Below are 23,479 nucleotides of genomic sequence, written 5' to 3' on the forward strand. Positions count from 1 at the left end.
TTGACCCGTGTGGGGTCTTAGGGGCTTGCACTCCGTCATTGACAGTTTCACCCGTCGATTAACGCTTCAGAAAAGACGGGACTCCGGTTGGGGCTCCGAGGCCCGGTCGAGAGGGTCGCTTTTGCGACAATCGCCGCAGATCGCATCGATATGTCGCCCCCCAACTCTCCGCCAAGTGATGTTGCCCCCTCAAGCCAGCCGCGTGAGCGCAGGAGATAAAAGGCGAAGAGTTTGAGAAGAGGACTGTCTGGATGCTGTCACTGACGTCGGTAAACACCTGACTTCAAGCTCCGGCTATGAGATTGCCGACACCGGATCGGGTCCTCAGTTTCATTAGATAACGAGCCAAGGACTTGCTGACCAGAGCTCGAAGCGGGGTACAGATTGCTTGGTAGTAAATTACCGTATATTTACTCCATCGATGCCAATGGTCCTCCAATCTTTACCCTTTGCTCGGGTTATTCAAGCTCATTAGAGCGAGCATCTGCTCCATAACGCCCGGCGGCATGCTCTGGCCAGGCGGTAACGCAAACAAACCCTCACCACCCACCGAGGCCCAACGCCTCTCCCATTAGTTTGGACATCGCGCCCGTTGCGGCAGCCGTGTCGACTCGAATTCGCCACAGCGCGTGTTTCGCATAAGCAGGACTGTCCGGGTCCAACAGTTTGTCGACCCCAAGCTGGCTTTCGTACATCTCTGACCAAGACTGGCGGAGGACACGTGCTGCCCATTTGCTTGCGTTCTGGGTGTCCCCCAGACAGATATAGGACTCCATAATAGCACGCGTGGCGACGCAATATACGTCAAGATGCTCTAAGCGCTCCTTGTCGATAAGATCGAGAAGGATCATGTATTTCTTGATGAGCCAGTCATCGGGAAGTTGACGATTCACAGCCCAAGCTAGAACGCTGGAAGTCGGCTTGAAACCAGCGATCTCCGAACGGCTTTTATCGCTTTCTGCTGTACCCTCAGTACACGCAAGACACGCGCAGACGACAGCGTAGGGGCTAAGGCCTTCATCCCGCTCCGTCTTCTTCGCCAAAACATTGATGTATTGGAAAGTGAGCTCTTCTCCCGCGGCAATATCGCGAACAGCATAGAGCCGTTGAGCAAACGTTGCGCGGTCAAAGGATGGGCGAGTGTTAGGGGAGCAACTGAAGTATATTAGCATGAGCGGAACGAACACGACTTGAGCAATCACACCTGTGGTTCAGACGCGAGATATGCTCTGAAATGACACTATAACTCGATACCCGCATGTCATATTCCGTTTTGGCAGTTGCAGGCTGCAGCCCGTCGACCCCGATCCCATTAGTCCGAACTCTGCCCACCAACGGTCCTGACCCATCTTTGGTGTGGCAGTTGTGGAGGCTCATAAACGCAGCGCGACGATGCTCTTGCATTCGATTGACCGCAACCTCGACATAGCGCTCGTACTCGTTGAGGGAATGCTGTATCCATTGGGCCTTGGAGAAACCGGCAGGAAGGGAAGTCGGGATCCCCAGCGGGACAATGAGCAGGGGCCGCTCCCAAAGGATGGTTTCGCCTTGCTCAATGTCACGGGTGCTGAATAAACCCATGCCTTTACCAGGCGAGGGCCCAACTCGAAATGCAGGGGGAGAGTTGGCTGGCGGAAGTGGTTTAGGGAAGCCCGGAGTCTTCAAGATGACCTCTTTGCTGCCCGCACGCAGCAGGCATTCCGTGTCAGGCCCATCATCGACTTGGGGAAGAGCCGTCCAAATGTAAGTGGCCTGAGGATTGCCGGACCCCTCGACAAAGTTGAGCTTCGTTTCGTGTCCTTTGGGCACTTCGACTGTACAAAGGTTTGAGTTCACAAAGAAACAAGCAGACTGCAACCACTGACCTGGCTTTTCCTGCGCGGCATAAGGAAATGAACGAGGGAGATCGTTTTCTTGTGACGACTTGACTGTGGTAGTTGCTTTACTAGGGAGCTTCAAGTTAGTGTTTGTTTGAGACGAGGAGACGGGCCCGGGGTGGTTGGGGTGTTCTTTCGCTGGTTTCGAGTTCAGGAAGCCGCGCCTCATGGTAGGCAGAGGCAGACAAGATAGCTTCGAGTGGCGTTTAGCAGACAAAGCCTCTTGCCCTCTTGCAAAGTTTTACGTGATCCAACCGATTCCTTCGATTGTTTGGCTTGATACGGTTGAACAATGCATACTGAGACGGATGCTAGTAATGACAGGAAACGACAATGACAAGAACGAAGAGTCGGACCTAGCTGAGGAGCGATGGTGGATTCTTTCTTGGTACAGTTGAAGTTTTCCGAGAAGTGACAATGTTTACGCGTGTTGACAACCAACTTGATTGATCGCAACCACTTTGCCGCTGAAGCGAAACTGAGGTGACACTGTTGACGCTTGTTGGCATGTAATCCTGTTAGCAATTCCCTGAAACGGAGACGTAGAAACGACATATTGAAGAGCCTCCGCGAATCTTCAAGTACATTCAGTGACCCAACATATACGCCGTGAATTTGATTTACAGAGTTTCAACAACAACAAAAGGAGACAACTGCTCAGCGCTCAGTTCGTACAATTACAATTCATTCTCTTCTGCTTCAAGTTCTCATTTTCCCTGCTTGACCATGGCAAGCACTTTCTTGAGAGTTTCCGGTGGAATCTCTTGGCCCTGTGCAAACGTAAACAGGCCCATGCCATTGCTCATCGTCGACACTCCTCCTGGCCCGCACGCCTCTGCCATCAGTTTATACATTGCCCCCTTGGCATTGGTCGGATTTTCGTCCACGCGTAGTCGCCAAAGCGGGTGCTGCACATACGCAGGGCTGTCCGGATCCAGAAATTCCTCGACTCGTTTGTACTCCTCCGCCCAACGGTGTCGAATCATCACTTTTGCTGCCCACTTGCTCGCGTTCTGACGGTCGCCCAGGCAAATGTAGGCATCCATGACCGTGGCCGTTGCGTTGTTGTACATTGCAACATGCTCAACCTTTTCTTTTTCGATGAATTCGAGGATCTGGAGGCTTTTCTTGATCAGCCAGTCGTCCGACAGCTGGCGGTTGACAGCCCAAACCGGGACACTAGGCATAAAGCTAGCGATGGCCGAACGCCGTTTGTCGCTCTCTCTCGGATTTTCGGTGCAAGCAGTACACGTGCAGACAACAGCGTAGGGTTTGAGGTTTTCTGCCCGCTCGGTCTTGTTCACCAAAATATCGACATATTGGAGCGTGAGTTCTTCTCCTTCAGCAATATCACGGACGGCATAGAGCTGGTGTGCGAATGTCGCAAAGTCAAAGCGCGGCTGCGTATTTGGAGAGCAACTAAAACACATCAGCCAAAAGAATAAAAGCGTGTCGACAAAACACACCTGTGGTTGAGACGCGATATATGCTCTGACACCACGGAATGGTCTGCCATCTTGACATCCACCTCTGTTTTTGTCTGGCTCGCCGGAGAGATTCCGTTCGTCCGAACTCTGCCCATCAATGGCCCTGACCCGTCCTTCTTATGGCAGTTGTGAAGACCCATGAAGGCAGCACGACGATCCGGCTTCATGCGACTGACCGCTGTTTCCATATAAAACTCGAGGTCGTTGAGTGCATGCTGTGCCCGCTGTGCCTCTGAGAAACTAGCAGGAAAGGCGATAGGAATTCCAGATGCCATGATGAGCAATGGTCGCTCCCACAGAATGATTTCGCCTTGCTTGATTTGACGGGTGCTGAATAGACCCATGCCTTTGCCGGGCGATGGCCCAAGTCGAAATGCAGGACTTGCAGGTGGTGGCGGAAGTGGTTTCGGGAAGCCAGGAGTACTCAGGATAACCTGTTTGGTGCCTTGGAGGAGCAAACACTGGGTGTTGGGTTCGTTGTTGTTAAGAGGAGGGAGAGTGGTCACAATGTGAGTTGGACCATCCGGGGTCGTCGCCCCACCCGTCGACAAGCTGGAACTTCGTTTTGTAACCTTCAGCAGGGATATGAACTGTACACAGTTACTGTTGGTAGCAAGAACATTTGTCGGCCACGAACCTGGCTTTTCGAGAGCAAGGCGGATAGGTTCTTCTCGAGAATTCGCGCGTTTGATGGTCGTTACTTCGGGTTCTTGCGCTTTCTTGGAGATGAGGAAGCCGCGCCGCATCATGAGAGGTGGTGGAGGATAACAAGTGTGAAGGTCTTGGACAAGCCCTCTCTGGTATTTTACGTGTAAAGCTTTGATCGCGCTTGGACCATTGCTTCAATTGTTTGGCTTGCGCTTAGAACCAAGCGTCATCATATCTGCAACGACGACCTTGCCTTTCACAAGATCTTCCTGTTCAATTTCAAGCAAAGCGAAGGGACGGGTCGGGGATGTCGACGGTGGCTCATTCTTTCCAAGAAGTGGTTGTTTGCGCTTATTTACACCTAATCCTGACGCATTACATAAGCTCGACCGTGACCTCCTACATTTTGAGCGGTAACCCAACTTGAAGGAAGATAAACAATGGTTGTATCTCAAGAAATGATACCGTGTAATACACTTCATCTTGCCGTCCCATCTTCACATTAACCCGTCGCTAGTTGCTTGAACTTGGCATCGTTCATAGCGGGAGCCACGGTAGCGAGGACCTTTTCCAATGTCCCCGGCAGAACACCTTCGTCGGCGGTGAAAGTCAATTTTCGGCCTCCATCAAGAATCCCAATCCCTTCAGGGCGACATACCGTCCCCATTGCCTTGAAAACCTCATTCCTCGGACTCTTGTCGACTCTCATCCGCCAAAGAACGTGCCCCTCGTACGCTTGGCTCTGCGGGTCCAACAGCTCCTGAAGCCTCTCGTGGTAGAGTTCTGACCAAGTCTGTTGAATGGCCCGCGCCGCCCATTTGCTTGCGTTTTTGCTGTCTCCCAAACAGATATACGCCTCCAGAATTGCATGGGTAGCGGTGCTATAGGCTTCCACATGCTGTATATTTTCCTTTTGGAGGAGAACGAGTAGCCGGATAGCCTTCTTGATTAGCCAGTCGTCTGGCAACCCCCAATCCATCGCCCAAGTCAGGACAGATGGCACTGAGGCGGCAATCTCGGAACGACGCTTATCGCTCTCCGCGGTTGGTTCCTTGCAAGCAGCACACATGCAGGCGAAACCATACTTCTCCGTCTCTTCGTTTCGCTCGACCTTGCTGACCAAGACATCGCTGTACTGATAAGTGAGCTCTTCGCCTTCCGCAATGTCCCGCACTGCATAGAGCCAATATGAAAACGATGCACGATCGAAGCGCGGACACGTGTTCGGAGAGCAACTGGAAAAACGGTCGGAAAAGCAGCGTTAACAGTCGATTTTTTCTTACCTATGATTCAGACGCGAAATGTTATCGCAAACAGCTGCATAGACTCCTTTGTCGCCTTCGATCCCCGACTCGAGACCATAGAGACCGATGCCATTGGTCCGTATCCTGCCAAAAATCGGACCCGTCCTGTCGTTTGGGTTGAAGTTGTGGAGACCCATGAATGCTGCCTGCTGATGAGGAGTCATACGCTGCACACACTTCGCCGCGTAGCGCTCTTGTTCGTTCAACCTCCACTTGGCCTCCTCGGCAGCATCAAGTCCGTTGGGAGTGATGACCATGGTGGGTGCGGGTTGGAGAAGGAGTGGGCGCTCAGAGAAGATCATTTCGCCTTGTGTGATCTTGCGAGTACTGAACAGGCCCATACCCTTTCCGGGAGATGGGGCAACACGAAAGGCAGGAGGAGAAGCAGCCGGTGGAAGTCGTTGAGGGAAACCGGGAGTCTTGGACAATAACTCGTAGGTCTCTGGATACCAAAGACACTGCGTGTTTTGCTCCGGCTCGTCAGCGAAATTAGGAACCGCTCTATAGATGTATAGGATGCGTTGCAGGGCTTTACTATTCTGATCAGATTTGCACCGGCGGCTCAGCTGGTTTCTCATGAGGTCTATGGTGGATTTGAACGCTGAAAACGGTCAATAACCAGCGTAACTTTCAAACACAAGGCGTAGAACAGACCTGATTCATCTAGTACCACGCGGGACGACGCTTCATTAACAACATCCTTGGAGTTGACTGCCAGTGCTTTCAGCCATCTGGCATAAGTACCTCAATGATGTGAGCTCACCAGCGGCAACAGGAGGAGCACCAATAGGCTTTTCTTTCGCCGCCCGAGAGTTGAGAAAACCTCGTTTCATGACGGTGAAGGGAAGAAGTCGACCCGCAAACTTTTACGTGTCATAGTTGATCGACGAAGCCTGGCTAGAGCTATCTTTCGACAGGTGCCCGTTTTGTGAGACTTCGGAGTTCTTCCTAGCTCTTCGGAGTGAGTTCCGCACCTTCAGTTAGCGCCTCGTTGTCAGCCTGTGTGGTCCAGAGGCTCGAGGGTTATCGTATGTCGTCTTCCCCTCCCTTAAGTTTCGGATCCTCCTAACCGCGGCGCTGAGTAAGTTTCTCGTCCAGGTTCGAGCATAGTTTGGTTGGGAAAATAAGCAGAGATAAGTCCAGACTCCAAAAGGCAGGAAAAACGTCAGTTTCAAGATGACACACGTGACTATCAACACATCAAACTATCAACCCTTCAGGTTGCTCGAACGCTGGAGAATCTCAGCAATCTTCCTCAGACCCTCCGGGGATGTATTCTGGCCAGGTTGGAACATGAACAAACCCTGGCCACCGCTCAGTGTCTTCATTCCGTCTGGACCACAAACGTCCCCCATCATTTTGAAGATCGCACCCATGTCGCCCGTTGGATTCTCGTCGACACGCATTCGCCACAACCCGTGTTTCGCGTAGGCAGGGCTTTTTGGGTCCAACAACTCGTGAACCTCAGGATGATCTTTGTAGACCCCCGACCACGGCTGGCGAATGACACGTGCAGCCCATTTGCTCGCATTCTCGCTGTCTCCCAGACAGATGTAGCACTCCATAATCGCATGAGTCGCAATGCAGTTCAGTTCGAGATGCTCCAAGCGCTCTTCTTCAATGAGACTAAGCAGCGCGGTCGACCTTTTGATCAGCCAGTCATCGGACAGTTGGCGATTGGCGGCCCAGGCTGGGATGGTTGGCATGAAACCGCCAATGGCAGAGCGGCGTTTGTCGCTTCGCGCGGTCGGCTCGGTGCAAGAGGGACATGTGCAGACGACATCGTAGGGTTTGAGCGCCTTGTTTCGCTCGCTCTTGCTACTTAAGACGTCGACGTATTGGAAAGTGAGCTCCTCTCCTTTGGCAATATCGCGAACAGCGTAAAGACGATAAGCCAGCATCGCTTTATCGAACAAAGGAGCGGTATTTGAGGAGCAACTGCGGGAGTCAGATTAAGGAAGAGAGGAAAATGAAGCACACCTGTGGTTGAGACGTGATATATACTCGGAGATAACGGTATACCTCCCCATCCTGGCCGCATCGTCCGTGTTGGCTTTCAATCCAGCCGGCTGTAGACCAGAAAGACAGATTCCATTCGTCCTTATCCTGCCAACAATCGGACCCGACCCATCCTTCGTGTGACAATCGTGGAGACTCATGAAGGCAGCTCGTCGTTGTTCTGTCATACGGTCCACGGCTACTTTGTAGTAGCGTTCGAGCTCATTGAGCGAGTGCTGGATCAGCTGCGTCTGAGAAAAATGCTTGGGAGCGCTCGACGGAATGGCCATCGGTACGATTAGGAGTGGGCGCTCATAAAGGATGACTTCGCCTTGCTTGATGTCGCAGGTGCTGAATAGACCCAAGCCTTTCCCAGGAGAAGGTGCAACACGAAAAGACGGACGGGCAGGAGCTGGTGGAAGTGGCTTAGGAAAGCCAGGTGTCTTCAAAAGTATTTCTTGACTCTCAAGCAGAAACAAACATTCCGTATGGGGCTCGTCGTCGACCTGGGGAAGAGCGGTATACGCATACTCCACGAAGCCTGGCAGGGGTTTGCTACTGGATCCTTCCGGGACGATATTTGACTCACTTGGCTTTGTTTCGTAGCCTTGAGGGACGGTGACTGTGAGCAGGTCTCAATTGAAAAACTGAGAGCCACGAACCTGGCTCATTAAGCATTGCATACGGAAGCTGACTAGGATGAGTGCCTTTCTCCTCTTCAAGCTGTGAACATAGCAGCAATAGTAGGACACGTACCGAGGTCATTTTTCGATGCAAGGCGCTCTTTTGTTGTCTTGGCGTTAAGAAAGCCCCGCTTCATCGTGGTCAAAAGCAAGAGTAAGCTTCTTTGCCATTTTACGTCCAACCGTCGATTCGAATATTACCCGATATTGCCATTCCAGATGTGGCTAGCGTGCAAGCCCTTCCTTAAGCAATGTGTCTGTCTGTGTTGACCTGCGAGACTCTGTAACGAGCTGAGTGGCAAGTTCGCCGTATTGTCGCGCTTCGTTCATGGCAAATCCGAACAAGATTTGTTTGTGGAGTCACACCTGTCACACTTATTGGCTTTCACCCATGAGTTTGGTTCTAGACGCCCTCGTCGTCTCCAGCGCTTGGACACATGTTCTACTTGCTCCCTACACAAAGGTCGAAGAGAGCTTCAACCTCCATGCCGTTCATGATGTCCTGATGTACGGAATTTCTCCCTCCGCACTTCCCAACGTTTGTTCTTTCACATTCGGGTCAATTTTGTTTTCTAAATTGCCCACCAGTAGTACGACCACTTTGCCTTTTCTGGTGCTGTACCCAGAACATTCATCGGGGGCGTCTTGCTTGCTTGGCTGGCGAAGCCTTTCATCTACATTGCTGCAACCTTTGATTTACTCCCATCCAAATTCGAGATCCAGGTTATCGGTGCGTTGTTTAACATTATCACCGGCCAAAACTGATACTTTTCTCTGCCAGTCCGTCTCGTCTTGGCTACTATCAATGCTATTGGGCTATGTTTTATTCGACACGCAGTATCCCGACGATTTGGCCGCCCCACAGGCTTCTACTACACGTTGCTCACTTGCTCGCAATTCCATGTGCCATTTTGGATGGGTAGAACCATTCCGAACATGCTTGCATTCTTTCCTGGTCTATATTTACTTCTTCTTGTCGACGTCGACTGACTTGTTGGGCAGTCAATCTATCTGCGTATTTGCTCATCGACCGCGCCCCTAACACTATAAGGCCGTCCGAGAGAAGCGTCACCGCATCCATCGCGCTCTTGGTTTCTTCCGCTGTAGTTTTCCGAGCAGAGATAGCGGCTCTTGGCGCCGCCCTCATCCTACAATCGTGGTATGCAGGGCACATATCATTCAAACGAGCTTTTGTGGTCGGGGCAGTTTCGTCTATGGCATCTATTGGTGAGTTTGAGAACCGAACGACTGCTCTTTCCAACGTCTTTTAGCATTGACAATGCTTGTTGATTCCTACTTTTGGAAACAACCCTACCTTTGGCCGGAGTTCCACAGTATTTACTTCAATGTTGTCGAAGGCAAGAGCGTTGAATGGGGTGTAAGTGCTTATTTCAGCTTTCTGTCTCAGCTCAGACTAAACAGGTATCGCCTATCCACTCTTACTTGACTTCACATCTACCTAAACTACTCCTTTCGGCCCTCCCATTGTCGTTGTTTGCAGTGTTCTCGTCTGGATCCAGACGGCTTCTACCTCTCATCTTTCCAGCAACAGTTTTAACAACCGCTATGAGCGCCATCGGTCACAAAGAATGGCGATTTGTCGTTTATGTTGTGCCCACAATAAACGTTGTCGCTGCGCGGGGAGTCAGTGTGATGTGGGTGACATCAGATATGTCATTCCTTTCTCACTTGATCCACAGGGTATCTCGACGAAAATCGTCCTTTTTTGGCCGTATTCTATTCATCGGCGCCTTTGGAGCCATTCTCTGCAACTTCGCACTCACTTTGTTGATGACTTCTGCGAGTATTAAGAACTACCCAGGAGGCCATGCGATGAGTGTCCTCAACTCTATTTCTTCAAGCCCATCGCCCGTTCGCGCTCACATCTGCAACCTCGCTTTACAAAGCGGGGCTTCCCTTTTCACCCATATCCACTCTCCTCCATACCCTCCATATCTTCCTTCGGCTGGCCATTGGGTATACGATAAAACCGATGCACCCACATCATACTCCAACTTTACGCATCTCATCACGGAGTCGTCGACAGCGCCATCGGATTCAAACAATGGTGCCTTTGGATTCTTTTCTCGCACAAAGGACAAAGAAACTTGGTCGACAATCGGCGAGGTCTCGGCGTTCGAGAGGTGGGCGCTTGATGCTGGACGGCTGACGCGGTCGACTGGGGAGGGAGAAAAGGTAGTTGGAATTGTGGATCGGGTACAGAGCGTGTTGACTCTGCAAGAGAAGACGCGATTATGGGTCCTTGAACGAGGTCAGGGCAATTGAACATTTTTCGTACAGTAGCTTCAGAATAATAATGTAAAATATTTAGCCAACTGAGAGCCATATCTAGAAATAGATGTGCTCTATCCCAGGTTCATGTTATGCAAGCTCCATGTCTCTCGATTTCCCTGTTAGTCTCTCTTGATCATCATGGTGCACATGCGTCTTGGTCTCAACCTGGACACGGAACATTTCGACGTCCGAGTTTTCCATCGTGCGCGAGCTGGCGTGGCTCTGCTTACATTGACCAGCTTCTCAGGCAATTTGTAGGGATGACCAGACTCACAAACGGCGGCACTGAGGCAGGAAGGGTTCCGTTTGGCATCCCCCCGTAAAGTTGCGCGCGAATTGAGACTAGTAAATAATAGTCAGATACTAGTATGTTCAGAGGACTACAGGGCGCGTATAATCGAACCTGGCCAACAGTGAGTTGGAGAAAACTATCACTTGTGAGCTTTCACGTTTGCAAAAAAAGCATGATGACCCACGACGTGACTTGACGATAATTAACACAAGCCATATAACTGCATGCTTGTCAGTCTAATCAGGACATAAAGAGGCGAATTCCTACAAGACTGCTTCTTTGTTTCGTACTTGGTATAAGTGTGAGCGACAAGAATATACATGCGGGTGGGTTTCTTACAAAGATCAGGATGAGGACGCTGCAAAAGCTGTTGGTGGAAAAGAAACATGGTCAGCACGCTTGGAGCGGGAAGCACACGGGTACTCACCTGGTCAACGAGCAGGTTTCTGATTTGATTATGAGACCGCAACTCAATAAACTTCAAGTTGAACTTTAAAACTTACCGATAGTCCACGCAATAACTCTCTCGACGATTGCGGTAGTTCTGGACACATCAGCACGAGTGTGCTAGAAAAGAGACACTCACGAGGCTGTTCCTCGCCCGCGAGTGCGGATGAGCAGTACAACCAAAGCGATCGAAATGCTCAAATCCGTGGTCACACCCAGAATAGCAGTAGTGAGGATGTCCCAACCCCACTTAGCCTCCGAGTGAGCCCATGTGTCTGACCTGAGGCCTGCGATGGAGAAAGTAGTGCCCCCGATGAAATAGACAATGGATAGGATTGAGATGACTGCAGGTATGAGTATTTGCTTGGAAAGCTGATGGATGCGATAAATAAAAAACAGTTCGACTGCAAATGGGATCAGTCGACTCGGCACATATCGATGCCAGTGATGTCTATACCAAGGGAAGTAATGGCGCCATTGAAGATGAACGTGATGAGGAGCGGAGGCAGTGTGTTCTGTAGAGCATGCTTCTTGTCCCCGTAGTCCGTGATCATGTAAAAATATGCCACATAGCCGATAAGACCTGCTTGGGTGGCTTCTAGGACCCTGACAAAGCGGTTTAGCAGCATTCAAGTTGTCGGTGTGATATTTTCACTGCATACCAGACGAAAGCGACCTATCCAACTCAGATTTTAGAAAGTTTTCGACAATGAACTCTGAAAGACACACCATCCAGCGAATCCATTGCACATCGTCCGGAAATCGAGTGTAATAGATATAGACTTGTGTCGTCGTGATCCCAAAAAGCAAGTAGCATAAAAGGACACCAATTTGGAGTGCACCTCACACTAACTCAGCATGGTTAAGGGTACGGACTGGGGCACACCTAACGTGTCATTGACAAAGTCGGCTGGCGGCGGTGGGAGGTCCATATCGTGGGGGCTTTCAAGCTGCGAGTCCAGTTTTATAATACGAGTAGGAAGCGAATGTTGCCAACTCAGGATCAGTTACTCCAGCCCACCTTGACCTTCGACAAATAAATGCCGTGGAGCGCTCGAGACAGCTTTAGACTTTGATTGGGTGCCGCACTGGTAGGTGCGCGGATGGAGCAGGAATTTTTAGCACCTTCTTGATGCCACTGGCACGCAGCAGCTTTGAAGTCGCCTTTTCGAAAGTCAATAACTGGTGGAATCAACTTCAATCGGCAGACTGCTGATATTGAGAGAGCCCCCAGGGGATGGACCAATATACTGGTTGACGTCAGACCGAGTCGCCCGGAAAGGCGCTCGGGAGCACGGGCAACTTGCTTCAATGCCAATGCCAAAATAGTCTTCACTTGACTCGGAGATCGTACACAGACCGTTGCAGAAGGATCAGCCCGCCACAACGTTGATCAATACGAGGCTGCGGCCTGCCCGCGCGGGAGCAACAGGCTGAAGACTATAATAGCTGCAAGTCGTCGTTGTCTTCCCAACGCCATCCTTCGGATTCCTTCCAAGTTCCCGGGTAAGACCCATTGACAACACGTGCAGTTGACTGCAGTTGAGGGTTCGGTCATGGTTACAGCGTTTGCCATTACCAGAAACAGGCATGAGTACGCGGGTGGCAGAGGATGCGGGAAGGAGAAGGTTGTACTAAGTATTAGTAGGGATCGTCGATACTTGCTGGGACTGGACAAGCAAACAGGCCGATGTGACATTACCGTGACGAGCAATCTAGTGAAAATTCGGTGAATACAATTTTATGCCTACAAGTTCTCCCAACGGGATGATATCGCACCTGACAGTACAACTACAACGACAACAACATGTAAACTGCGACTAGTCGTCCTCCTCCGACCCATAATCTGAAGCCTCATCATCATAACCACCAATCGCGAAAGTGGTCGACATTTGGCCCAGTCCTCCCGGCCACTCGCTGTCCTGGTCATCAACGCCGCCCTTCTCCGCCATGGCCATGAACACCTTGCGCAGCATCCACAGTTCGTTTCCCGCACACCAGCCATCACAGTCGACTTTCTCGTACAGCTTGGTCTTGAGCATTATGTCGGGCAGGGTTCCCAGCCCAGTAGCAGTGGTCCGGGAGAGTGTCGAGTACAAGTTTTCAACGTCTATGACATATAACGGAGCGAATAGGCGGCGTGGGGGTGGAGAGGGGGGAGCGTCTGCGGTAGCGGTCGTCGCGGTTGGCATTAGGCGCCTGGCGACGTGGCGAGCGAGAACGGTCTCGGGAAGAAGTATGATCCTCTGGTCGGTGGCGAGGGTCTCGAGGTGCTTGACGGGGACGGTGGCCAACATTCTGGCAGAGCAAATATAAGCATTGTCCATCCATGATAATAAAGTCAATGCATACTTCGCGGAGGAGTTGCTTCAAAGAATCATCAGACCAACGCCAGTGGGATGTAGAGACTTGAAGATGGTTCAACACATTAAGTGCCGTTGATTTGTTATGGACGAGAAGAATGGCGGGAGATGCTGAAGGTCGAGATAATGGTTCGAAGAAATTTCCTATCTTGGTCCTGATGTCGTCTAGATTAAGCAGTTCGGTGGGCCCGTTGACATCAGCCCATTCAAAGGCCTAGCACGCTGGCCGTCAGACAGGGAAAATGGAGTTAAATATGCGCCGACCTTCATAGGAAGGTTTCTCTGTTGAAGATTGGCGGAGCTTTTCTCGCGAATGTGGGACAGTGTTTTCATCGTGTCGGCGGTTTCTCGCTGATCGAGCGCGGGTGCCTCTCCCCAGGCTACGTCGAGAAATCTCGGCTCTCTAGTACGATTTTCTAGCGAGCGGCTGTCGGAGTTCCATATGTTGTAGGCAAAACAGTAGATCGGGATGTCAAGGGTGCGGCCTTCATTGTTCAACGGAAAACCGGTCAAGTCGAGGTCATATTTCGGTGCGGCTCCGGGATCTGTAGCAAGGCGATAGAGGACTCTGTCAGGATGATTAGTCGAAAGACAACGCTGATGAAAAGGCACTCGCCTTGCGTTTTCGAATTGGCCACGAGATAGGCCCTCCTGCGAGGACGAGACGAACACCTTGTTAGCGCGGGACAGGTCACGATCGATGCCCTTCTTCTTCTTATTCTTGTTGGCTGGTTGTGAAAGCGTATCGAACTTTTTCTCCAACGAAGGCTTGTCGCGGAATACGAGAGGCGAAATGGACTCGAAATCGGACGAGAGAAGCGACGAGTTGCAACGTGTTTCGCCACGCAACCGAGCGGCATCTTCCTCAGAAACTAAGAGATGAGAAGTGCCGGATAGTTTAATGCCTAGGCCGGGTAAGACGAGGAAGAAGTCCCTGTCCAGTGGAAGCAAAAACCGAGGAATAATTCGACACCCCCGTCATCACGCTGTAAGCGGTCATAGACGATATCAAGCAGGGTTCGTTTCTGGCTGTAGCTGGTAGGGCTGCAAAAGTAAGATGACCATCCACAAAAAGCCCATCGACGCACTGGATGTTGGCCTTGTACCCGCCGACTTGGTAGTATCTTCTCATGCGCCGTTGTCTCACGTGACTTTCGATATTTTCCCTTCTGCGACTCGGATCATTCGATGCTATCCGACTCGGAGAGCGACGATGAGCGCGACGTGCACCAAATAACGATAAACGAACATTACGCCAAGGCGTTCGAATACAGGAAAGAGCGCGAAGAGCTCCAAAAACGTGTGTTCTGGTCGCTTGTTGGGACTTCACATCTTATTGTGTGCAGTCAAGGACCAGTATGGCTCTGACCCCGACTCGGAGGAAGAGGAGGAAACAGACTCCGAGAGCGCCGAGTCAGAGGACTCAGATGGAGAAGAGCTCACGCCAGCGATGGATGCCGCTATTTTACGGACACTTGCTCGTATCAAACGCAAGGACCCTGAAATCTACACTGGCGGGAAAGATATCTTTGCGGAGGAGCAAGAAAAGTCGTCCCACGCCGCGAAAAGTCTTGCTCAGCCCGCCTCTGCTGTGTCCAAAGGCAAGGAGAAGGTGCGTTTTAAGTTTCTTTTTTTGAAGCGTCCCTATTTACATGATGTCGACAGGGCAAACCGCTGACTATCCGCGCCGCGAACCTCCAAAACGCAATGCGCTCTCATTCCGCATCTCCAGAGCCCGACGAGGCCCAACTTACGCATGTCGAGGAGCAAAAACGACTGCGCCAGGAGACAATCGCTGCTTTCCATGCCCATGACGACGAATCGGATGGAGAGGACGACTTCCTTGTGCCCAGAGAAAAGAACATGGAGGAGCTTGCTAGAGAAGAGAATGAATACCGCGAATTCCTCGAGAAACAGGTCGGCGACCTGCACGAGTTGGTCGATATTGGTGGCTCAGCCGATGCGCCGGTAGTCGTAAAAGAGGAGGAGGAAGGAGAGAGAAAAAAGAAGAAGAAAAAGAAACGGAAGGCAGAGGACGCAGCAGGTCCGTCGAAGGAGGCAGTAGACCAAGAATTTTTGGTCAAGTGCGTTTTCATCTCAAAGTTTTGCTAAAACTGACTTTTGCAAGCTACATATTAAACCGTGGCTGGATCGACAAGTCCGCCAAACGATTGCCGACTTACAAAGAAGTCACTTCGTCTAAGAAGGGCAAGGCCAAATCCGAAGACCAGCCTGAAGGATCAGATGGCGATGACGATGAGGAGGAGATCTTCGATGACATTGTCGACCGCTTTGAGAGCTCTTACAACTTCCGATTCGAGGAAACGTGAGTTTCTTGTTCTTCGGTTTTATCGGTTCTCAAATCAAACCAATATTAGCGACGGTAATGAGATCAAAACCTACCCACGCACATTGCCCTCCACGGTCCGCCGCGAAGACACCACGCGTAAAGATGCCCGAGAACGGCGGAAACAGCGCAAGGCTGAAGAACTTGCACAGCGCAAAGAAGAGGTCAAGCGGCTCAAGGGCCTGAAAATGAAGGAAATTCGCGCAAGACTAGAACGGGCTGGTGTAGCCACTGGCGAAGTTGAATGTGTGCACCAATTCCTTGCTGCGGAGAAAACTGGTTGACATGTTTGTAGCATTGAATGAACTGGGCATCGATCTAGATGCGCCATGGGACCCCGATGCCCATGACAAGCAGATGGCTGGGCTGTATGCTCTCAATGGCGAGGATGATGGCGACAACGACGGTGACGACGAGAAGCCGACTTGGAACGACGATATCGACATTGGGGACATCTACGTCGAGCCTGATCTTGCTGCGCCTGAAAAGAAGCGCAAAAAGAAAAAGAAGAAAAAAGACGAGGCGGCAGACGAAGATGGTGTCGATGTGGATATAATGGATGCGGATGTTGTCCCTGAATACGACGCAGAGGAGGAGTGGGATGGCACGGAGGAAATGCGGAAGCGCAAACTGAAAGAGTGGATGGACGAAATCTATGCGCTGGATTTCAATGACATTGTAGGCTTTTCTTCCTCCGTTTTTATTACTGCCAACTAATTTTACAAGGTCGGTGGTCAAACAACACGGTTCCATTACACCTCTGTCGCCCCACAAAACTACTCGCTCACCGCCTCCGAGATTCTAGAGGCCAAGGACGCGGAGCTGAACGAGTATATGGGCATCAAAAAGTACGCGCCGTATCGCCAGGAGAACAAGTCCGGTTGGGACAGCCACCGAAATGAGCGCTTGAAAGAGTTCAAGGGCAAGATTTCAGAACGGTTGGGGCATGTCCCCGAGGAAGCTCCGGAGAAGAAGAAACGGAAGGGTAAGAAGGAGCGAATGCGGGAGAAAGGGGAGGCGAATGGGGAGGATGATTCGGCGAAGAAACGGAAACGAGAGGAGCCTGAGGCTGAGGCGCCAGCAGAGGAAAGCGGCAAGAAGAAACGGAGACGGAAGAAGAAAGATACAGAGGCATGATTCAATGGTTGCAATGCATCATTATTCAGCTGCAACCGTGACACTGTGTGGACCTCAGCCTTGACCGTTTCAAGTTCTGCATGCAGAGATTTTGTTGGCTAAATCATCGAAGGACCAACAACAGGCTTCCATCATTCTTTGAGAAGAAATATGTATGGAGACACGAAAGCTGGTAGAGGGTCGCAAATTCCTGATGCGGTAAAAGTTACAAAGGAGAACCAGATTGACATAGCAAGTCTTACCGTATGTGGTTTGGAAAGGTAACGCGGTAGAAAGAAACGGAGACAGAAGAGGGATGCAGTAACAGGTTTGGGCCAGACTTTTAATTGGCTAGAGTCATTGAGTTGTTAGGGAACATAGGAGAGATCTTTCGACCCAATTGATCTGGGAGAGGCAGAATAAAGTGAGGAAGTCACGACAAATGAGAACCAGATTGACAGCGTGGTTAAAGAAACAGAGACAGAAGAAGAAGGATGTAGTAACATGTTTGGGCCAGACTTTGGGCAGAGTCATCGAGTTGTTAGGCCACATAGGAGAGATCTTTCGACCCAATTGATCTGGGAGAGGTAGAATGATTGATTACTCAGATCTTACGACTATACATTTGCTGTACCGATAGATTAGTTTGGGATTGTCTGGGGGCTATAGCTAGAGTACGCTACTTGCTCTCCATTCCTGTCCACCCAAAGCCAAAAGCAAACGGCCGTTTGAGAGGCTCAATCGACACAGGCGGCGGAATATATTCCTCCTCCATATCGCTCTCTGTCGCCGAATTAACCGTGAATGACTCGAGAACCTTCATCTTCTGCATGCAACGCTGCCACATCTCTGTGTCTTGATCAACTTGGACGCCGACAAGCTCAAATTCGCGCAACGCGTTGTCCGTGACATCGCCCCTGCCCAGCTCCATGCGGACCAGAAGGCGGTGAAGCACGGCAGCAGACTCCTCTGACGCGCCGTCCCGTTTTCCATCCATGTCGTCGAGGTACAGGTTGTGCAGTTTTGGCACGACTAAACGGTCGAGCAAAGGCACGAGGTTGTTGGCCCTGATATGGACCTCTTCCAGCTGTGGAATCAGCTGCGTTTCCACACTCGTTGGCTCGGCCACCCGTGCCTCAAGCCACAAGTGCCGGAGGTTGGGTGTGGCCCGCATCAAATCGACAACGTGGTCCGCGGAAAGCGGGGTGGAAACGAGGGGCTGGACAATGCGAAGCCTTTTCAGCTGGGCTAAGTCTAGGGCCTGCAGTGCTTCAATAGCGATGTTTGTCGTATCCAGGTCACGAATGGTCGGTATGACGGGAAGTGTTAGTGGCTGTGGCGTGGGTTTAAGCTTGGCTGCGTGGACAAGCAAATAACGCAGCCCCAGTGCTGAGGGGCTGGCGCCCGAGTAAATCTTCGACAAGACCTTGCCCGCCTGGCCCTGGTCGTCGACACGCAGCTCCATCGCCGAAATGCGCCCCGTATGAGCGCGCAACGCAGCGAACACGCCGTCACACGACTGAGTCTCGTGACCGTGTCGCGGAACCGGCAAGTTTTTAGCGCCTCGCAGATCCAGCCGGACCCGAAGACGACAGGCACGCGAAAGGGCGAACCAGAGCGCCGTCTTCTCGACAGGGGAGGCGCTTTCGAGCTGCAGATGGGTCCAAACAGTCGGCGTCGTATTTGCGACATGGCGGAAAAGGTGTGAAACCGAGCCCAGCACGAGCGGAGCGTCTGGCCAGACGCTGGCGCATTCCGTAAAGACTTGCCCTAGCAGCTCGTGGGGTAGGGAGGATAGAAGGACCATAGGGAGAAGAACAGGGATAGGTCGAGGGTGAAAGTTGGAGTCAAAAGACAAAGACCGAGAAAATCCCAAGAGGCCAAGTCGGCGAGAAAATTTCGCGCTCTAGACCCAGCTATTTTGGGCTGGCGGAGATTGTCGAAAATGAAACGGCAGTGTTTGGCATGGAAGAAAGTTCTCGGAAGGTGTTTCGTTGTCATCGATCGACAACTTCTGCCGTTTAAATATGTTTCAGGGCCGAATTGTGCTGAATTTGTGCTGAATTGTACCGATACGCAAAGCAAGCAGACACATTCACAAAATGACCCTTTCCGCGTCCTTGCTGGCTGATTCTGAGGCTCCGTATAAGACGTATCGTTCGTGTTTGCTTACTAAGATCCGATTGTCAACTCCCTTCGCACATGGATCCTCATGCTTCGCGCTACATCCGTCGTTGCCTACGGACCCCGAAGCCTCTAGTTCTGGCTTGGATGACGTCGACTTTCACTGCCGAGAGCTTCAACACTCAGCTTGAGCGTCGGGGAGATCCATACGAACGATTCTGGAGGGCACTACAGTGTACCAAACCTGTAATTAATGAAGGACTCTGGAGGCTCACTGATCATATCTAATCTGAGCATCAAGCCTTCAACTTCTGTTGAGTACTGGGAGATCTAGGAGAGCCGGTTTTTTTGTCAGACATAATCACAAGCAAATCAACCGGTTAAGGCCGCCAAGTTCAGCGTTGGTAGCTGTTGGTAGTCGCGTCTACCCGAAGTACACTAGAAACTACATCGCAGCGAATAGCCGCCCCCTCACTTTCCAAAAAAAAAGAAACACATCTATGAACCCTGCAGAATATGCTCCCTGGATATATTCTTCCAATCGACCTGTTGCTTCATGGCCGCAGCGAGGATCATTTCGGTCTTATATACCGTGATCCCCAACGTCTTCCACAGGTCGCTTTCCGCCTCAGAAGAAACGAGGTGTCGGTGTGCCGGGTCGCTTTCCAACTGTCGCAGTGTCGGTTGCCTGACCGAGTTGAACTGATATGAATTTAGCGATGGAAAAAAAAAGTGAGACACGCGTACCTGCCCACCATTCGCCTGGATGACACTCCGGATAAGATCCAGGTTGTTGAACGACCCTGGAGTCATGAAAAAAATGTGATCTTTAAAGAGCGTGCCTCTCAACACGCGCGCGCGATTGAGCGCTTCCTCGAGGCGGAATTCGTACCGCCGCTCGCCTTCCTCGTCACGAATCAAGTAGTCGCTAACATCTGCCACGCCAAAGTCAATTCACATCGGGTCAAAGAAAGACCACATACCCAATATCTCGTTGGCAGCAGCCGACTCTGTTGCCCATGCCTCGTTCACGATCACAGGCGCCACCGCAAGCGCGCAGAGGAATTTTTCGGTTCGAACAACCCCCGTTGTCACCAGATGTGTGCATTCCGCAGTCTTGTTCGTCACCTTTGCGCCTAATCGCGCAAGTTTCTAACACCTTTTAGCTTTTTGTGTATATATTCTCTCAAAACACACCTTCAGGACATCATCGGTGAGATCGACCTTTGTGGTGAGTAACTTGATAGGCTTTCTGTCAAGGAACATGAATTTTAATTTTCTCCCCAATTTGGTGCTTCAACTCACTCTAGGCGCCTGAACGACGTGTCTTCAGCAATAGGAGAAGATTTTCTTCTCCGTTTCTGGCTTGGGGCGGCATCGCTCTCCTCATCCATATACTCCGTGCTGGCTTCCGACCGACCGGAAACCCGTCGTTTCCTGTTGCGCATCTCCTGCTGAAACTTGACCACATCTGGCATCACCGTGTCATGGAGTTGTTGATTGGCCCTGACGGCCGCAACTCGCCGCGTCCGCACGCCAAAGCCATTGTGAGAGGTGCTTGCAATTGGCCCGTCTTCAAAGGCGGAAGACGCGCCAGGAGAAGAATTGCGTCTAGAAAGTGACGTGGCTGTACCACTACGAGGCGGCGCGGAGGCAGAGGTTGGTTGAGATGAAGTTGAAGCCTGTCGCTCCTGACGTTTCTTCGCAGACAATGAGGCCAACGTCGGTAATACCACAGACACTTCCTTGGTCGGGAAGCGACTGGTGGTCCTTGGAGATGTAATGAGGGATGATGAAGGAGGTGGTGGGGTCACAGGCGCCGGTTTCCGTGGAGAGCTGGATGCCGCCGCCCCGTTCGTCGCCGTTGCCTTTCGGCTGGCAAGAGTTGAAAGTTCTGGAAGATCAGAATCCGAGTCTGATTCATACGGCTGAGGTTTCTGACGAACACTAGCACCAATTCGAAACTCTGGTTGTGCTTTTTCCTTTCCCTTGCTGTGGTTGATGGGGCGAGGGATGACGATGCGGCTTCCTTGAGAAGGACTCTGGCTGTTTTCTTGAGGGTTAAAGTCGTCAGCGGCCAATCTCCCTGCCGGCTTAGTAGAGCTTGACGGACCCGACCGAGAGCGATGACCACGGGGGGAAATAGTTGCCTCCACATCTTGCATCTCTATGTCGGAATCGTCTGCAACCAGTCTGGATGTAGAGCCATTGATTCCATTTTGCGACAAAGGCGACTGCAGCGTTGTCGTCGAGCGCAACAGCCTCGACGATTGCGAAGGGGTCCGAGGAGACTGATTGCTTCTAGGTCGCAGAACGCGAGGGGAATCGGAATGTGCGCGAGTTGATGGACCAGCATGCTCAATCTCGACATCTGAGTCCGACCGTTGAACAGGTTTGCGAGGGCTTGATTTTGGGGTCGAGAAGACCTCTGCCCCAAAGGAAGGAGCAGTCATCAACTGGTCCACCTCAGTCTCCTCCAAGCTATTCTGCGACATTCCGGCGGGTGGTGTAACGGGCTCAGAATCTGATGCTATAGCTTCACCAGCTTCTTCAGCCTCCGCCGCGATGACCTCCGCGATCCGTGGTCCAAAACCACGTTCACCGAGAATGGTCGAAAACTCCACTCCCGATGGGTAGGCGACATATTTTTCCTTCGCAAGTTTCCAATCCTTCCATTCGAGAAAGCAATCTTCTAACCACGTGTGGTTTACGACTGGGACGTCGCAGGCAGCAGCACGGGCAGTTTTAGCACCACTCATTCTGGAAGGTGAGTCAGTATTTGTGCAACAAACATTGAAGATACATACTGTGCAGCGACGAGCGCTGTGTTTACTTTGCCGTTGAAAGAGGACGTAAACTCACCACCCATTAGGTGGATAAGCTTTTTCAGATAGTCGCGTATATCACCAGCATAATTTGTGACCGATATTTTCTAAGAAAGGTTAGAAAAAAGACAAGCAAGACATGGAGTATGCCCTACATGCTTGTGGAAACCTTTGATAGGATGGTCGGGATGCGGAAAGTGGAGAAGTTGATCCATTGGGCTGGAAAAATTTCTCATCAGGTGGACGTGTAGAACCCAACTTAATGTCCCGATTGTCTTTTTTCGGCGCCATGCCTATGGCGTGTTCAGTAGCTGGCTAGACTTCATATATCGAGTTTACCTTGAAGAATTCAGGACCTGCACGATGTCTTGTCACTAAAACATCGCATCGGTCGACCAACTCAAGTTCTGTTTCGTTCGGCCTTGGTTTGACGACGATACCACCCGCTTTGCGAATGTCATTCTCGAATATCTTCTTCCGCGAGTCTGCTAGATCGAGCGAACTGCCGAGCATGATGCGCCGCTTCTCCCAAACATCAAACGACCCATCCACGCCGAGAATGGCGACACTTTTGGGATTGGGATTGTCCTCCAGGGCGGAAGAGGTATAGAGGGCCTTCTTCTTAGGGCTCATCGACAACGACGCCGCTTGTTGCCGTTTCAATTTCTCCGGGCTACTTGGAGTTCTGTCGAGCATTGTCGGTTTCGGCCATTCGAATGGTTGGGTTTCTACAGGCTTCCCGAAAAAAATGCAGCGATCGAACCACTCAGGCAACAGTAGCTTGATGCCCGACTGGTGCTCTCTGCGGTGCTGCATGGCTGTTGCATACTTCTCTGACGTGGTCGACATTGCAAACAGGTGTGTTACGTCTTTTGTGAGACTCGTCCGCCACTGACCGCCCAGGCTCACGACTCCTGCTTTGATAATCTGAAGAAGCATAAGGCGGGGTAATGGGGCTGGGTGACTTGAATTCTAACCTCTTCGTCATCTGTCCGAAGCTAAAAGTTGTCTAAGTCTACGGTTATACGGGATCGACAAGAACGTACATCTGCCCCACATGCAATAACACCAGAAAACACCTTGGATGGATCCACAGAATAAAATTCGGTGCTGGAGGAGGATAAGTCGAGCAGAAGGAGGCACCTAAAATCGGACCTTTGCATCTTGTTCGCTGCGAGTGAATGTTCGACCCATACTTCCTGAGATGCGTAAGTAATGGCACCTGCGTCGAGTTTAGTCCTCACGGTGACGATGGGGACATTTTTGACATCCCGCCAACCCTCGAAAGTTTCCGAATCGGTGATAATGTGCGTGGCATCGTCAACCGATTCAGCTGGTGTTGCATGGTGGCCGACAAGGTCAGTGGAAAGTCGCTCCCTGGTTTCTCGAGGGAGAGTTTCCGAAAGATGAAACCTCACGTTGAGGAACGGCATGGCACCGGTCCCGGTCACGGTGAAGAAGCTGAAGGGAAAGAGGTCACCCTGTGACACACGCGTTTGAGTCCATGTGACCGTGAGAATAATCAACAAAGATAGTAAGTCAGGCTTACTTCTCTTGCAATTAGTACGACTTCAAGGAACTTGGGACAAGCATTGCCAAAAAAAGTCCGTGGCAAACCTGGTCAGATCCCAAAATATCCCATCAGACTCTTTCGGCCTCCGTTTTCAACCGGC

General features: G+C 51.3%; 9 protein-coding genes across 9 annotated transcripts; 2 read left to right on the forward strand and 7 right to left on the reverse strand.

Annotated features, from left to right (window-relative positions):
- Positions 1-539: 539 nt before the first annotated feature.
- Positions 540-2,046, reverse strand: MIND_01387700 (Aldehyde dehydrogenase; the record flags this gene model as incomplete). The annotated part of the gene is made up of 3 exons (XM_037370291.1): positions 540-1,155; positions 1,205-1,814; positions 1,866-2,046. The coding sequence occupies 3 exons, from the start codon at positions 2,044-2,046 to the stop codon at positions 540-542; spliced, it is 1,407 nt and encodes a 468-aa protein (XP_037213292.1).
- Positions 2,047-2,584: 538 nt separating this feature from the next.
- Positions 2,585-4,113, reverse strand: MIND_01387800 (Aldehyde dehydrogenase; the record flags this gene model as incomplete). The annotated part of the gene is made up of 2 exons (XM_037370292.1): positions 2,585-3,296; positions 3,344-4,113. The coding sequence occupies 2 exons, from the start codon at positions 4,111-4,113 to the stop codon at positions 2,585-2,587; spliced, it is 1,482 nt and encodes a 493-aa protein (XP_037213293.1).
- A 401-nt stretch (positions 4,114-4,514) lies between these two features.
- On the reverse strand, positions 4,515-6,164 carry MIND_01387900 (Aldehyde dehydrogenase; the record flags this gene model as incomplete). The annotated part of the gene is made up of 4 exons (XM_037370293.1): positions 6,080-6,164; positions 5,971-6,027; positions 5,296-5,917; positions 4,515-5,247 (listed from the first exon to the last, which is right to left on the reverse strand). The coding sequence occupies exons 1-4, from the start codon at positions 6,147-6,149 to the stop codon at positions 4,515-4,517; spliced, it is 1,482 nt and encodes a 493-aa protein (XP_037213294.1). The 5' UTR covers positions 6,150-6,164.
- A 360-nt stretch (positions 6,165-6,524) lies between these two features.
- MIND_01388000 (Aldehyde dehydrogenase) lies at positions 6,525-8,134 on the reverse strand (the record flags this gene model as incomplete). The annotated part of the gene is made up of 5 exons (XM_037370294.1): positions 6,525-7,254; positions 7,297-7,855; positions 7,904-7,936; positions 7,977-8,021; positions 8,071-8,134. 5 exons carry the CDS (start codon positions 8,132-8,134, stop codon positions 6,525-6,527), a joined length of 1,431 nt encoding a protein of 476 aa, XP_037213295.1.
- Positions 8,135-8,379: 245 nt separating this feature from the next.
- Positions 8,380-10,283, forward strand: MIND_01388100 (Mannosyltransferase; the record flags this gene model as incomplete). Its single annotated transcript, XM_037370295.1, has 7 exons — positions 8,380-8,535; positions 8,589-8,727; positions 8,779-8,952; positions 9,000-9,224; positions 9,269-9,375; positions 9,420-9,652; positions 9,698-10,283. Exons 1-7 carry the CDS (start codon positions 8,389-8,391, stop codon positions 10,281-10,283), a joined length of 1,611 nt encoding a protein of 536 aa, XP_037213296.1. The 5' UTR covers positions 8,380-8,388.
- Positions 10,284-12,851: 2,568 nt separating this feature from the next.
- On the reverse strand, positions 12,852-14,610 carry MIND_01388200 (uncharacterized protein; the record flags this gene model as incomplete). Its single annotated transcript, XM_037370296.1, has 6 exons — positions 14,483-14,610; positions 14,350-14,438; positions 13,659-14,299; positions 13,457-13,608; positions 13,384-13,398; positions 12,852-13,329 (listed from the first exon to the last, which is right to left on the reverse strand). Exons 1-6 carry the CDS (start codon positions 14,524-14,526, stop codon positions 12,852-12,854), a joined length of 1,419 nt encoding a protein of 472 aa, XP_037213297.1. The 5' UTR covers positions 14,527-14,610.
- On the forward strand, positions 14,556-16,878 carry MIND_01388300 (Kri1-C domain-containing protein; the record flags this gene model as incomplete). The annotated part of the gene is made up of 7 exons (XM_037370297.1): positions 14,556-14,694; positions 14,741-15,006; positions 15,060-15,478; positions 15,523-15,720; positions 15,773-15,987; positions 16,037-16,419; positions 16,468-16,878. Exons 1-7 carry the CDS (start codon positions 14,583-14,585, stop codon positions 16,876-16,878), a joined length of 2,004 nt encoding a protein of 667 aa, XP_037213298.1. The 5' UTR covers positions 14,556-14,582.
- A 658-nt stretch (positions 16,879-17,536) lies between these two features.
- Positions 17,537-18,664, reverse strand: MIND_01388400 (uncharacterized protein; the record flags this gene model as incomplete). Its single annotated transcript, XM_037370298.1, has 1 exon — positions 17,537-18,664. The coding sequence occupies one exon, from the start codon at positions 18,662-18,664 to the stop codon at positions 17,537-17,539; it is 1,128 nt and encodes a 375-aa protein (XP_037213299.1).
- An 815-nt stretch (positions 18,665-19,479) lies between these two features.
- MIND_01388500 (uncharacterized protein) lies at positions 19,480-23,266 on the reverse strand (the record flags this gene model as incomplete). The annotated part of the gene is made up of 12 exons (XM_037370299.1): positions 23,051-23,266; positions 22,962-23,005; positions 22,853-22,916; positions 22,784-22,804; positions 22,146-22,733; positions 21,962-22,099; positions 21,789-21,913; positions 20,287-21,741; positions 20,179-20,233; positions 19,965-20,133; positions 19,729-19,916; positions 19,480-19,683 (listed from the first exon to the last, which is right to left on the reverse strand). The coding sequence occupies exons 1-12, from the start codon at positions 23,237-23,239 to the stop codon at positions 19,480-19,482; spliced, it is 3,240 nt and encodes a 1,079-aa protein (XP_037213300.1). The 5' UTR covers positions 23,240-23,266.
- Positions 23,267-23,479: the final 213 nt, after the last annotated feature.

This window comes from Mycena indigotica, assembly GCF_014461135.1.
Source record: "Mycena indigotica strain 171206Taipei chromosome Unknown Mind.scaff0017, whole genome shotgun sequence".
Taxonomy (NCBI): domain Eukaryota; kingdom Fungi; phylum Basidiomycota; class Agaricomycetes; order Agaricales; family Mycenaceae; genus Mycena; species Mycena indigotica.